At 38.3% G+C, this 15,467-nt stretch overlaps 1 protein-coding gene across 9 annotated transcripts in view; it reads left to right on the forward strand.

The window, feature by feature from the left end:
* ULK4 (unc-51 like kinase 4) overlaps positions 1–15,467 on the forward strand; it is a 646,083-nt gene that overhangs the window by 157,998 nt on the left and 472,618 nt on the right. For all 9 annotated transcript variants that reach the window (XR_002785708.2, XM_064274755.1, XM_064274756.1 and 6 more), the window contains one exon: positions 14,468–14,595. Coding sequence is in view for 8 of the 9 variants with exons in the window: in XM_064274755.1 (XP_064130825.1) it covers positions 14,468–14,595 (128 nt within the window). In the remaining variant the exon portion in view is untranslated. The remainder of the gene's footprint in view (positions 1–14,467; positions 14,596–15,467) is intronic.

Here is a 15,467-nt window from a genome sequence, read left to right on the forward strand (position 1 = left end):
TTGAAGTTAATTAAAAAAAGTACTTTTTAGTAGTTCAGCTTTTAAAAATAGCTTAATGTTCCCTGTCTAAAAGTCAACGAGGTTCCCCCTCCCTGAAATTTGTGATTTAGAAGGTGTTGCTGTATAGAATTCACACACAAATTGTAACATCTTTCAGTAACCGCCCTGGACCCTATAGCATTAAGAAGATTATTTTATGGTGTGAAAGTGTGCTGTGAGGGAACACGTTTATTATTTTTGGAAGATTTGAGCAATTTACCAAACTTTCACTGGATCTTATGATATACCCATGAGATTGGCAAGTTGGCTAAGACTTTTGTATGTTCCTTCTTGCTTTATTTTCTTGGTGCTTTCGGCCTTTACCCTTGTTTTGGATTGATGTTTAGGAAGGCCTTGGTGCATTTATTTCCTGGGATGAAAAGACCATTGCTGGTCATTTTGTGTTATTCAAATAGTGATGCTCACGTGGCGAATTGAGTGTATTTTGAATAGAATACAGATTATATACTTAGAATATTTATTTAAAAAATGTTTATATGGTTATCAGTATGTCCACATATTCCATATTGGAGAGCGTAGCTCTATAATTAATCTTAGATTATAATTTTTTTAATGGAAAAATTATTCAAATGATATAATGGACATCGTATCACCGCTTGCCTATATACTCTAGACAAAAATTAAAGGATAAGCCTTATATAAGAGTAAGTTCCTGTTGGGGCCAGATTTGAGGAGGGGGAAGATGCTGCTGCGTGTGTATCTTGTAAAATCCTACATTCTCCCGAGAAAAATAAAGGTGTGAAGGTTTTTCTACAAACCCTTGAATATGCGTGACTAGGGTCAAATCACAAGCGGCAGAGTGGGGTTAGTAACTGTTTGGGAGGTTGTACAGGAAAGGAGAAGGAGAATTCTGAGAGTTCTATGAACTGGAGAATCCAGGAATTTTTAACAAGCACCCAGCCCCCATTCAAAAGGGAAAGCCTGGCAAGCAGTTCTGAGATAAGTGATTGGAACTCCAGGAGTCTTTACAGGTTCCAGTGTGTGGTGAGTACAGAAAGACCGGGACAATCAGTGTTGACGATGGTAATTTAAGCCCTTCAAGGCTTTCAAAACTACCCAACAGAAAGGATAATCGCTGGAAAAAGACATTATGTTTGGTAACATAGAGTGTCAGTGAAAACAAGGGAAACTCTCAGTGAGATGGATTAACATATACCTGCAACGATGAACTCAAACGTACTATCACGAAGATGACATAGGACTGTGCAGTGTTTCATTCTGTTATACGTAAGGGCCTCTATGAGTCGGAGCCAACTGGAAGGCAACTAACAAGAACCGCAAGAAAGACTGAGCTCCATCTTGGAAAAACTGGGATTACCATGCAAATTGAATGTGGCAAAAATCCTGAGGCTCAAGAAGGGATAAGGTATGGGGGGTTCAGATAAAGCATCTCTGGGAAGGTACTGTAGATTTGCCTTTGAAAGACCATATTTGTGAATATTTCAAAGTAACAACAGAAGAAGGAGCCCTGAAGCTGTGGAAATAGGTAGATTATACTGCCCCACCCCTACTTTCTACATTGGAGCTGCCTCCTTAAAAATGTAGAAAATTCAATTCATTTAGACACCAAAATATGAAAAGCGTTGTGGTCGAATCCCATAAAAAGATGGTGTCAAAAAAAATTGTTTTGAGTAACATCCCAATGGACAATGAAGGCTTATTAGGAAAAAAATATGGCCACAAAGCACGTCAGGCCACTATGCCCTGATGTTTATATATAAAAAAAAGAAGAGCTAAAACAAATTAAGAAAATAATGAAAGGTATCGAAGAACTTCACGAATCAGAAGTAGAAAAGCTCAGAAAAAATATGACTAGACTTCATGAGAATTCAAAGAGCTGGTCTTTCTCCAGAGAGATTAAGAAATAAAAGGACAATCAGGAGCACAAGAGGAAATAGATACTGTACTACTTTCGTATTATAAGGGAAATACAGGTGAAAAGGAGAAAAAAAAATCAAGGAAAAGATAAAAAAAAAAACCCAGGTGAAAGTGATAGATGCAGAAGACAAAGATAATCCAGAATACAAAGGAGACAAAATCAGTAGAACAGAATAATGATCGTGAAGTGAGTTTCATACCATGTTTCACAGAAGGACTTGTTCATTATCACTTATGGACAAAATATAATCCAGAAAATATTTTCCTGAAATAAGACTTCTCCAGTGTACAGATGAAAAAGGCACACAGTGTACCTAGGAACATCATTCTACGATAGCAGCACCAAGACATTCTAAAGAAGTCTTTTGGGCTTCCAAGCACAAGGGCCAAGTCATGTATAAGGAAAAGACAATTATATTGCATCATACTTTTCAGCAACGATGCTTAATGACAACTGGGTGGAGGAAGGTGTTTAAGGAAAAAAGATGTGAGCCATGTATTTTATATGCAATCAACTTGGGTCTTCAGTTATAAAAATCACAGACAGATGTCTTGAAACATGTTTCTGTGAATCTGCCAGAGACTGAGCTTCAGACGATCAAGAAATGTTTGGATAAACCTCAGCATTGGGGACTGGTGATGATTGTTGAAGATACCTACTTTCAGAACTAAGGCTAAATGATGAGAATAAACCAAAAACCAAACCCATTGCCACAGAGTCAATTCCCACTCACGGTGATCCTATAGGACAGAATAGAACTGCCCCATAGAGTTTCTAAGGAGCAGCTGTTGAACTCAAACTGCGAATCTTCTGGTTAGCAACTGAACTCTTGAAGTAGGATAAAATAGTCTGTCATTCTAAACCTGCACTGATTCTGTGTGTGTGTGTAACAGAGAGAGAGAGAGAGAAAACGAGGAAAAGAAGAGATGCTGGAAAGTATATGAAAAGCACGGTAAGCTAGTAGACCACTCTGAATAAATCTCTGGTGTGGCTTAAAAAAAAACAAAAAAACAGAAGAGCATACTTAAAAATTCAGTGCCAGATTTTTGACGTTAGAAAGTTGAAGACGGGTAAAACTCCAGGAAGCCTGCTCTGCTGTATTTCAAATAGTAGAGCTTAGAAAACTCACACCAACTCGAAAAAGTTACATAGACTCACACATCTGCCTTAGTCATTTTTTACCTGAGGTCTGTGGCCTTGAATGGACTTTGTAGCTGGATAATCAGTAACGTACAGTTTGGACCTCATGTAATTGGTTTTGGAGGTCACTTAAAGATTTAAACGTTAATTTTTAAAGTCCTTCTATGTTTCGCAGGAGAGTTTTTTTGTGATCGTTGGAAAGACCGTTCTTTCTGGGTGTTATTGATATTGACCAGAGGCACTGCCTTTTTAAAGTTTTGCTTTGCTGATTATTTTAATACTAGCTATTGTTCATTTTTAGTTCATCAGCCTAGTTTGACTGCAGCAGGTGCTTCAAGTTCTTATTTGACTTTAGTATTTTGACCAAGTATCACAAGCAATCTGTTCTATAATTTCCACATTCGGTTGAATCACCTTTCTTGGGAATAGGCATAAATATGGATCTCTTCCAGTCAGTTGGCCAGGAAGCTGTCTTCCATATTTCTTGGCATAGACGAGTGAGCACCTCCAGCGCTGCATCTGTTTGTTGAAACATCTCAATTGATATTCCATCAATCATCAATTCCTGGAGCCTTATTTTTCACCAATGCCTTCAGAGCAGCTTGGACTTCATCCTTCAGTACCCTTGGTTCCTGATCATATGCCACCTCTTGAAATGGTTGAACATCGACTAATTCTTTTTGGTATAATGACTCTGTGTATTCCTTCCATCTTCTTTTGATGCTTCCTGCGTTGTTTAATATTTTCCCCATGGAATCCTTCACTGTTGCAACTCGAGGCTTGAATTTTTTTTGTCAGCTCTTTCAGCTTGAGAAACGCCAAGCGTGTTCTTCCCTTTTGGTTTTCCATTTCCAGCTCTTTGCACATGTCATTATAATACTTTGTCTTCCTGAGCAGTGCTTTGAAATCTTCCGTTCAGTTCTTTTACTTCATCAATTCTTCCTTTTGCTTTAGCTGCTCGACGTTCGAGAGCAAGTTTCAGAGTCTTATCTGACATCCATCTTGGTCTTTTCTTTCTATCCTGTCTTTTCAGTGACCTCTTGCTTTCTTCACGTATGATGTCCTTGACATCATTCCACAACTTGTCTGGTCTTCGGTCACTAGTGTTCAATGTGTCAAATCTATTCTTCAGATGGTCTCTAAACTCAGGTGGGATATATTCAAGGTCATATTTCGGCTCTCATGTACTTGCTCTGATTTTCTTCAGTTTCAGCTTGACCTTGCATATGAGCAATTGATAGTCTGTTCCACAGTCGGCCACTGGCCTTGTTCTGACTGATGATATTGAGCTTTTCCATTGTCTCTTTCCACAGATGTAGTCAATTTGGTTTCTTTGTGTTCCATCTGGTGGCTGCTGCAGTATATTGACAAGAAACTGCCAGAAATTCAGGCTGGTTTCAGAAGAGGACGTGGAATCAGGGATATCACTGATGATGTCACATGGATCCTGGCTGAAAGTGGAGAATACCAGAAGGGTGTTTACCTGTGTTCTATTGACTATGCAAAGGCATTCAACTATGTGGATCATAACAAATTATGGATAACACTGCGAAGAATGGGAATTCCAGAACACTTAATTGTGCTCATGAGGAACCTTTACATAGATCAAGAGGCAGTTGTTCAGACAGAACAAGGTGATACTGATTGGTTTAAAGTCAGGAAAGTTGTGTGTCAGAGTTATATTCTTCCACAATACATATTCAAAATGTATGCTGAGCAAATAATCCAAGAAGTTGGACTATATGAAGAAGAACGAGGCATCAGGATTGGGGGAAGACTCATTAACAACCTGTTTTATGCAGATGACACAACCTTGCTTGCTGAAAGTGAAGAGGACTTGAAGCACTTCCTAATGAAGATCAAAGACCACAGCCTTCAGTATGGATTTCACCTCAACATAAAGAAAACAGAAATCCTCACAACTCGACCAATGAGCAACATCATGATAAACGGAGAAAAGGTTGAAGTTGTCAAGGATTTCATTTTACTTGTATCCACAATCAACAGCCATGGAAGCAGCAGTCAAGAAATCAAAAGACACATTGCATTGAGCAAATCTGCTGCATAGGACTTCTTCAAAGTATCAAAGAGCAAAGATGTCACCCTGTATACTAAGGTGAGCCTGACATAAGTCATGGTATTTTCAATCGTGTCATATGGATGTGAAAGCTGGACAATGAATAAGGAAGACCAAAGAAGAATTGACGCCTTTGAATTGTGGTGTTGACGAAGAATATTGAATATACCATGGACTGCCAAAAGAACGAACAAATCTGTCTTGGAAGAAGTGCATCCAGAATGCTCCTTAGAGGCAAGTATGACAAGACCGTGTCTTACATAGTTTGGACATGTTGTCAGGAGGGATCAGTCCCTGGAGAGGGACATCATGCTTGGCAGAGTACAGGGTCAGTGGAAAAGAGGAAGACCCTCAACGAGGTGGATTGATGCAATGGCTGCAACAATGAGCTCAAGCATAACGACGATTGTAAGGATGGCGCAGGACCAGGTAGTGTTTCGTTCTGTTGTGCATAGGGTCGCTATGAGTCAGAACCGACTTGTAGGCACCCAACAACAACAGCAGATCACAACCGAACAAACAAAAAAACTGAAGCCCGTTGCCATCAAGTCAATTCCGACTCATAGCGACCCTATAGGACAGAGTAGAACTGCCCCATACAGTTTCCAAGGAGTGCCTGGTGGATTTGATCCACTGACCTTTTGGTTAGCAGCTGTAGCTCTTAACCACTATGCTACCCGGGTTTCCTAAGGATTGTGGCAGTGGTGGGATTCAAACCCACGCCATCGAAATGACTGGAGCCTAAATACAGAGCCTTAGACCGCTCAGCCGTGGTAACTTCCAGTATCACAACAGTGATAAATAATTAGCCTGAAGCCACAGATTTCCAGGGAAGTACCATGGAAGATCAGTGTGAAATTTTGTATATATAAAATTTTGAAAAAAATTGAATGCTAAACCTCATTTTTTTTTTTTTCCTCACAGAGGAACTTGTCATACCAACTCAGTAGTTGCTAATCAAGCATTTACTATATGGAAATTAATTTACACACATTAATCAGATTGAGTTTTATTGTGATGCTATTTTTAGTCGATCTGCATTAATAAATGTGTATTCTATAAAAGACATTTTAGTTAGACCCTTGGCTAAAGTTGTTTAAAGAATGTGTAATGGTAAAATCTTTTTAGATTTAATCAGTACATTTTTATTTTTGATCAATATTAGACGGGGGAAATAATGTCAACTTCGTTATCCCCTTGTGTTTCTCAGTGTTTTTCCTTGAGGCTGTTAGCAGCTGATGGCCAGATTGTACTCATTGATTTTTAGCTGTGACAGTTTGTTGAAGTAGATCAATTTTACCTCTTGAGATTGGCAAGAAGTAATTCTGCAGTTTTCTACCTCATCATTATTTTTGATTCATCTAATCATTTTGTCTTTGTGATGTGTACTAGACGGATGTTTTATTCTTTTGTGTAATTTGGTTAAGATAGCATTTTGTTTGTGATGGAAGCTTCGTATATTTTGGACAAATTAAATTCCTAACACTTCGAACATTTCATCAGAAGCTGTCTTTATGTTAGGATAGAAATGGGTATGTCTCTCTCCTCTGTACTATGGTGAGAAGTCCCTGGCAAGTACCATTTGCTCCTGGTCATGTATGCTGGTCATGAAATGGTTGTGCTGTGATTTGGTTATATACCTAAACAGCATCTGCTCTTTCTGTCAAGGTGTAAGATTTAGGTATGTTGGGCTTAGGACAAGATGAATGTAAATCAAAGCTGAATACATAGTAGATTGCAAACTGAAATGACCTGAGGTCATTTTTGGTTCTTTAAAGGTAGTTTTGATTATTCATTTTTGGTACGAAATCTTGGCTTGCAGCCTGTGTCTTGCATCCTCAAGTGTTGTGAGATTAATACCATTCTAGAGGTGTGGTGCACATTGCTTAAGATTAAATCCGGAGCCCCCGGCAGTTAGTTGTACGAGTCAGAGTCATTACCGTTCATTTTTTTTCTTTTCCCTTAATGACTAAATGAGAATTTATTTAGGGCACAAGATAGTTTTAGGCTTAGATCCAAAATTGGAGTCTGTAATATACTACATCTGCTGCAGGAACATAGAGTTATTATTTTGATTTTGATATTTTTTGTTGTAGTTTGTTTCAGTCAAAATCATAAGCACAGTATTTCTGTTCTGCTGATTGTTATTAATAGCTGCATAACACTACATCAAGAAGAAATGCAAAAATAGACCTCATCATCTTTTATTGTTGGGCACTTCTATATTTAAAAATTATGACTGTCACTTTATGGACTTTTTTTGTGCCTAGAAGATTTTCCTGTTTCACTACATACTTAAGCTGGATTTCAGTTATCTACTACTGTGTAACAAACCATCCCAGATCATAGTGGCTTCAATAAGAATAGTAACTTGTTCTGCTCACCGATGTGTAATTTGGGCAAGGCTCAGTGAGTCTGGCTTGTCTCTACCTCACACAGGGTTTGTTAGCTGGAGAATGAACTTTCAAGATGACTCTTTCACATGACTGGAAAGTTGGTGCTCACTGTTGGCTGGAAATGCAACTGGAGCTGTAGGCTGGGAGCTTCAGTTGCTTTCCATGCAGGACTTTACAGTGGCTTGGGCTTCTTCATAGTTTAGTGCTGTGTTCCAAGAGTGAGTGTCCCGAGAGAACGAGCAGTGGCTGTATGGCCTTTTGTAACTTAGCCTTTGACGTCACGCAGTGTCTACCACTCCCTTCCTCACTCCACTCGTTACTCTCCTTACACGTAATTAATTAGTGTGTGTCATGAAGGAAGAAGGGAAGACTGGATATTGGGTAGATAGAGTCTTTACGGCAAATATGAGCTAGTCCTACACATAAGATGACTTCCACATCATTATGTTGAAACCAGGCAATAGTATCCCTCTTTTCATTTCTCATTTTGTGTATCTTTGCTGTCTCCTTTTCATAGATTAATTCAGCTAGTGATTTATCTTTTTTATATTTTTCAAATAGCCAGAATTTTGATTTATTGCATTTCTGTTTTCTAACTCATTAGTTTCTGCTTCCATCTTTCTTAGTTTCTTCCTCTTGCTTTTTTTTTCCCTTACCTTTTTGCTTTAGGAAATTTAGTTTTTGTTTAATTTTTATTTATAAATGTGTTAAAGGTATGTATTTTCCGATGATTGCTGCTTTAATTGTACACCATATTTTCTGCTATACAGTGTTTTTACAAGTGTATGTATTTTTTATTTCTGTAATTTTGTTTGTATTTTCCCTTTCATTTAAGGGTTGTTAAATAGAGAACTTCAGGTAGAAAGACCTTTTAGATTATTGATGTGTGTATTAATTTCTTGTTTTTTGCATTGTGATCAGAAAATGTTGGTGTTTTTATATCTTTTTACTTTATATGCTATATTGAGGGTTTTTTTTTTTTTTTGCAAACTATTATATGGTTAATTTAAAAGAATGTTTCATGTTTGGTTATGAAAAATGTATACTAAACCAACCAAACCCAGTGCCGTCGAGTGGGTTCCGACTCACAGTGGCCCTATAGGACAGAGTAGAACTGCTCCGTAGAGTTTCCATGGAGCTCCTGGCAGATTCGAACTGCCGACCCTTTGGTTAGCAGCCTTAGCACTTAACCACTCTGCCACCAGAGTTTCCAAAAAAGGTTTATTTTCTATTATTTGAGTGTAAAATTTGATATATACCCACAAGATCTTATCCATAGACTGTATTATTTAGGTCTTCTATATCCTTACTTACTTTTGTTCCCTTGTCAGTTTTGGACTGAGAGTGATGTGATAAAGTCTCCTATTATTTGCATCTATTGCTTTTTATATCTTTGGTAATTTCTACTTTATATGGTCATTATGTTATTTGAGGCATAAGTATTCTTCTTTAATGTTGTATGTTTGTTGTGAATGGTGGCCTGTAACATTATGAAATGTTCTTCTTTGCCTTGTTTATTTATTTTTAGCCCAAATTGTATCAGGAGCACATGCATACTCTTTTTTGAGTATTTCAGTCCACTCTCTTCTTGCTTGCATGGTTTCTGAAGTGAAGCCTGATGAAATTCTAATCTTTGTTCCTTTAAAAGTATCTTTTTCTTCGGGCTTCTTTCAGGATTTTCTCTTTGTTTTTCTGCAGTGTGAATATGGTATGCCTTGGTGTAGACTTTTTGGAATCTATCTCTGAGCTTCCTGGACTTGTGGTTTTGTGTCTGTCTGCAGTTCTGGAAAATTCTCAGCCATTATGACTTCAGATACTTCTTTTGTTCCTTTTTCTCTTTTCTGTCTGGCATTCCTGTTACACATACGTTATACCTTTTGTAATAGTCCCACAGTTCTTGGATATTCTGCTCTCTATATTTTTTCCCAGTCTTTATTTCTCTTCACTTTTCAGTTTGCGAAATTCCCATTGACATATCTTGAAGATCACTGATGCTTGTCTTGGTCGTGTTTGATTTCCTGATGAGCCTTTCGAAGACATTCTTTGTTCCTGTTACAGTGTTTTTGATCTCTAGCATTTCCTTTTGATTCTTTTTTAGAGTTTCCATCTCTCTGCTTGAAGTACTCATCTATTCTTGTATGTTGCCTGCATTTTCTACTAGATCTGTTAGTGTATTAATCATATTGTGGTTGCTGTTAGTTGCTGTGGAATTGGCCCCGGCTCATGCTGACGGTATACACAGTGGCATTGGACTGTTGTGATCCATAGGGTTTTCTTTGGCTGATTTTCAGAAGTAGATTACTAGAGCTTTTTTCCTAGTTTGTCTTAGTCAGGGAGCTCCGCTGAAACCTGCCCACGATGGATGATCTTGCTGGTGTTTGAGATATCGATGGTGTAGCTTTCAGCATTATAGCAACACATAAGCCGTCACAATCAAACTGAAAGACAGGTGATGAATATTATTATATTATTTTAAATTCCTGATTTGATAATTCCCAAATATCTTTAATATCTCAGTCTGATTCTGATGTTTGTTCTGTCACTTCAGATTATGTTTTTTGCCTTTTAACATGCCTTGTAATTTTTTGTTGAAAGTCAGACATGAGGTATCATATAAAAGGAACAGATGTTGTTTTAATTGCAACCTTCTTATATTGCTGTGATGGTATGATGGTGGAGAAAGGGTAAGCATTCTGTGATCCTATGATTAGATCTTGGCCTTTTAGTGACCCCTTAGGTGAACCAGGAAGATCTAGAGGTAGCTGTTATTGTGTGCTTCCCTTCCCCCACACAGAAGGCTAGAGGGGGCTGAAGTTGGGTATTTCTTTTCCTCTGTCTTGGTAAAAGGTGCTTTTTGTTAGTGCTTGGCTGCTATCTGAAAGGTTGGCAGTTCGAACCCATCAGTTGCTCCGTAGGAGAAAGATGTGGCAGTCTGCTTCTGCAAGAGTTACAGCCTGGGAGACCTTATGGGGCAGTTCTTCTCTGTCCTTACCTTAGTTATCCAGTACTGTTATAACAAAAATACCACAAGTGAGTGGCTTTAGCAAACAAAAGTTTATTCTCTCAGAGTCCGGTAGGCTAGAAATCCAAATTCGAGGCTTCAGGGGAAGGCTTTCTCTGTCTCTGTTGACTCTAGAAGAAGATTCTTGTCATCAGTCTTCTCTTGGTTGAGGAGCTTCTCTGTGCAGGAACCCCAGGTCCAAAGGATGCACTCTGCTCCCAGTGCTGTTTTCTTGGTGGTTTGAGATCCCCATGTCTCTCTGCTCACTTCCGTCTCAAAGACTGGTTTAAGACACGATCTAATATCCTAGAGCTCATCAATATAACTGCCCCAGTCTATCTCATTAACATCGTAGTGATAGGATTTAGAACACTTACAAAAATCACATCAGATGACAAAATAATGGACAATCACACAGTACTGGGAATTATGGCCAAGCCAAATTGATACACATATTTTTGGGGGACACAGTTCAATCCATGACAGTTCTGTGGGGTCTTTATGAGTCAGAATCAACAGCAGTGGGTTTTCTTGTTTATCTCATATAAACCAGTTACTATTGAGTCAGTTCTGACTCCTGTGTATCAAAGTAGAACTGTGCTCCACAAGGTTTTCAGTAGTTAGGGTCTAGTAAAGTAGTAGCCCTGGAGGCTAGTTGTTAAGGAGAAGAGAGTGTTACTCAAAAATGGTTATTTTTTTCCCTCGCCCTCCTGGAAACATGAGGAGGCTTTTCTCTGATATTCACAGTGAGAATGTGGTGTGGGACTCCTGGAGGTAAAACTTGAGAAAGTGTGGTGATCCTCCCTAAGGTTGGACTTCCAGGAGTTTTTCTCCCTCAAACTAGTTCAAACTTAGTTTCCAGAAGTTAGCTAATTACCTTTTAGGTATTCCTACCTAATGCTGGGTCCAGTGGTGACTGTCCATACACCCTGTAAGTAGTGAATCTTGTGTTAACCTGTCTGTCTTTCCAGTTTTTGGGGTGGCGGTTTGCACTGTGACCTCAGTTCTCTGATGGATCTAAGAAGAGCTGTTGAGTTAATTTTTTTAGCCTTTTTCTGGTTGTGACAATGGGAGCGAAGTGTGCCAGGCTTTTTACATGCCAAAACGGAAACCACAAGACCCTGCTTTCTTTTTTTGCTTGTGTTGGCCTGATTGATACATACATACATATGTACATACATATATGCACATATGTATTCTATGTATGTATATTAATATATATAAAATTATATATTAGGATTTTAAAATGATTATGATTTAAAAAATATAATATATCTTTAAATCAGTTTTTGTTGCTTTAAAAACATAATACAAATCACTATTTTTGGTATATAGTTCTATTAGTTTAGCACCTGCATAGACTCTTGTTACCACCATCACGAATAGGATACAGAACAGTTTCAACACCTCAAAGAGTGTCATTGTGCTTGTTCCCCTTTGAGTCAGACCTTCCCCCTACCCCAGCCTGTGGCAATCACTATCTCTTCTCTGCCTCTATAGTTTTGCCTTTTTCAGAGTGTCGTGTAAGTGGGATATGAGGCTGCTTTCATTCACTTAACGTAATGCAGTTAAGATTTATCCATGTGGTTGCATGTATCGGTAATTCATTCCTTTTTATCGTTACTAGTATTTCACCGAGTAGATGTACCAGTTTATTTATGTGTGTACTCACTGAAATACCTTTGTGTTGTTTCTGGTTTCTGACTATTTTGAATAATGCTGCTTTCAACTTTTGTGTACAGGTTTTTCTGTGAATGTAAGTTTTTATTTCTTTAGAATAAATACTTAGAGCTGGGATGACTGGAGCATGTAGTAGCTGTATGTTTAACCGTTTATGAAACTGCAAAAATATTTTCCAGAGTGACTGTACCATTTTGCATTCCTAAAGGCAACGCACGAAGAATTCTAGTTGCTCCACATTTTTGCCTTTTTAATTTTAGCTATTCTAATAAATATATACTGGGATCTCATTGTGATTTTAATTTGCATTACCGTAATGACTGTGATATTGAGCATTATTTCATGTTATTTGACATCCATATTATCTCCTTTGGAAAAATGTCTGTTCATATACTTTGATGTCCTTGCTGGGGGCTGTCACAGGTTGAACTGTGTCCCCTGAAAATGTGTGTCAATTTGGTTAGGCCATGATTCCCAGTATTGTGTGATTGTCCTCCACTTTGTTATTGCTGTAATTTTCCTATGTGTTGTAAATCCTAATCTCTACCTGTGGTTAATGAGGCAAGATTAGATTATGTTGAAGAGGAGTAGGGTGGGTGGGATGTAACACCCTTACTCAGGTCACATTCCTGATCCAGTGTAAAGGGGGTTTCCCTGGGGTTTGGCCTGTATCACCTTTTATCTTACAAGAGATGAAAGGGAAGCCAGCAGAGAGTTGGGGACCTCATACCACCAAGAAAGCAGTGCTGGGAACAGAGCACGTTCTTTGAACCTGGGGTTCCTGTGCGGACAACCTCCTAGACCAGGAGAAGATTGATGACAAAGACTTTTCTCCAGAGTCGACTCAGAAAGAAAGCCTTCCCCTTAAGCCGGCACCCTGGATTTGGACTACTAGCCTACTAGACTGTGAGAGAATAAATTTCTCTTTGTTAAAGCCATTCACTTGTGGTATTTCTGTTATAGCAGCACTAGATGACTAAGACAAGGGCCGTTGCTGGGAGAAACAGGTTTGTGATAGTGGTTCTTGGACCACAGAGTATAAAATTAAATTCAAGGGTTGGTTATGGGGAAATGGGCTTTCTACTGTCTAGATGCTGGAAAGGTAGAAACAGATCTTCTACTCATCGACACCTGGGCATTAATTATGTTTTCTTCACCCTAGATGATGATATGGTTTTGATAATTTGGTTCAGAAACTAGGAGAACCTGATGCTAATAAATATTTCACTAAATAGAAGTGTATACAAAAAAACCCCCAAACCCACTATGATTACCACTCATAGTGACCCTATAGGGCAGGGTAGAACTGCCCCATAGAGTTTCCAAGGAGTGGCTGGTAGATTCGAACTGCCAACCTTTTGGTTAGCAGCCGTGCATTTAACCATTGCACTACCAGGACATGACTGGGTGAATTTTTACTGAGTTGGAGCAAAACAACTGAGCTTCTTGAGTCTGCCTTGGACACACAGTGTTACTCTAGCTGCTTGCCTTTCTTAAGGACTTTTGGGAGCTTGTATTTCTGCTCTCTGTAGCCATCTTGCTAACAATATGATTCAGTATTCCTGACTACTTAAATCCTTGTGTGTATATTTATGTGGATTTACTTCTTACATATATATGTAGGTCACCTGAATATAATCTGTTAAAAAAGAAAATAGCACTATTTTTCAATAAGTATTCCTATTGTGTTGTATTACACTTTTAATTAAAGAATGTCCCAGAATTACAGATTTCTCTTTTGTGTCATTCAAAATGTCATATTTTGTGTCGAGTATTGTTTTTATTTTATGCCTGTAAGACCTCAGGTGTGTAGATTAGAGATATAATCTCTGTATATGCAGTATTGTCCAGTGATTCACACATATAAGCAGTCATGACTGCCAGTTGTTACTGTCACACTTCCAAGTGCGTGGTTGAGTTGTTAATTGATAGGCTTTGGTGTCCAACTGGCCTGTATTAGAATCCAGCTCTGTGAACTTGCTTAACTTCTTCAAGATTTATCTTTCTTATTTTAAAATCAGAGATAATGTTGTCAGGTTTTCAGTGTTAAATAGAATAATACATATTAAAAATTTAGCTCATGCCTGGCACAATTAAGAAGGCAAAAATGGCAGCTGATACTATGTCATCTCCTGTGTATCTGTTTTATTGTTTTAATTTGTTTGCCCTGAGAGTTAAGATTGCCTTTTTTATTTCATGTATTCTCAAGAAACTTTTAAAATTCTCTTCTGCAGGATTTTGTCTCCACAATTATCCGATTATTTGACAGTCCCTCAACTTCCATTAGAGCAAAAGCCTTCCTGGTTCTTTTATATATTTTGATTCATAACCGTGAGATGTTACTACTCAGCTGCCAAGCAAGGTATGATTTTTTCTGATGAATTCATCAATAACTTCAATTTGGTGCCTGCTTTATGAATGTTTTTATATGCTTTTCATAGGGTATTTCTTGGTCTCCATGTGCCTCATGTTGAAAACATTTTTATTTTTTTTAGATTTTCAGGGGGTTTAATATTTCACTTATAATCTCAGCTTGGAAACACTGAGGACTGAAGAAAGACCTCTGGGGCTGAAGGAGGGTGGGAAATGCCTGGAGTCTCCTAAATGTGAGAGTAATCCAGGGCAACGTGTGAAAGTTGGTAATGGTTTGTACCTTTGGGAAGCCTTCTTTGATCAGTAGCTTGGATGTATTTTTTTTTTTTTAATTGTAAAAACTCTGAAATGAGGAGCCAAAGGTCCAGAAAGAACAGTTGCCAGGCAGCAGTCAGGATGTCTGTAGTCTGGTCCTTGCTGGGCAGCGCCCTCACCCTCTCTGGGTTTTTACTCATTCTCCTAAAAGAAGGAGCTGAGCTGGATGCCCTATAAGCTTCCTTCATACTTTGATAATTTCTGATTAATGTCTTTGGAGCTGTCCAGTCCATGCTCTGTTGAAGCCCAGATTAGGGGATGGAGAACTTTCTGTGAATGGTCAAAGAGTAAATATTTTAGGCTTTGTGGGTCAGTAGGCAAATCTGAGAATATTATGTAGATACTTACATAACGAGAGAAAAAAAGGGAGACATAATAATTGATTCAGTGTTTGTAACGTAAGTCTACTAATGAGAAGAATGGAATTCATTTTTTGTGGTGGAATAAGATGCTGCTTAATTTGGGGTCAAAGTTAGTGTCCCCATCATCAAATTGATTGCAAATGTTCATCTTTTAATACCGATACGAGATTTTACATATTTCATC

Source organism: Loxodonta africana, chromosome 22, assembly GCF_030014295.1.
Source record: "Loxodonta africana isolate mLoxAfr1 chromosome 22, mLoxAfr1.hap2, whole genome shotgun sequence".
Classification (NCBI taxonomy): domain Eukaryota; kingdom Metazoa; phylum Chordata; class Mammalia; order Proboscidea; family Elephantidae; genus Loxodonta; species Loxodonta africana.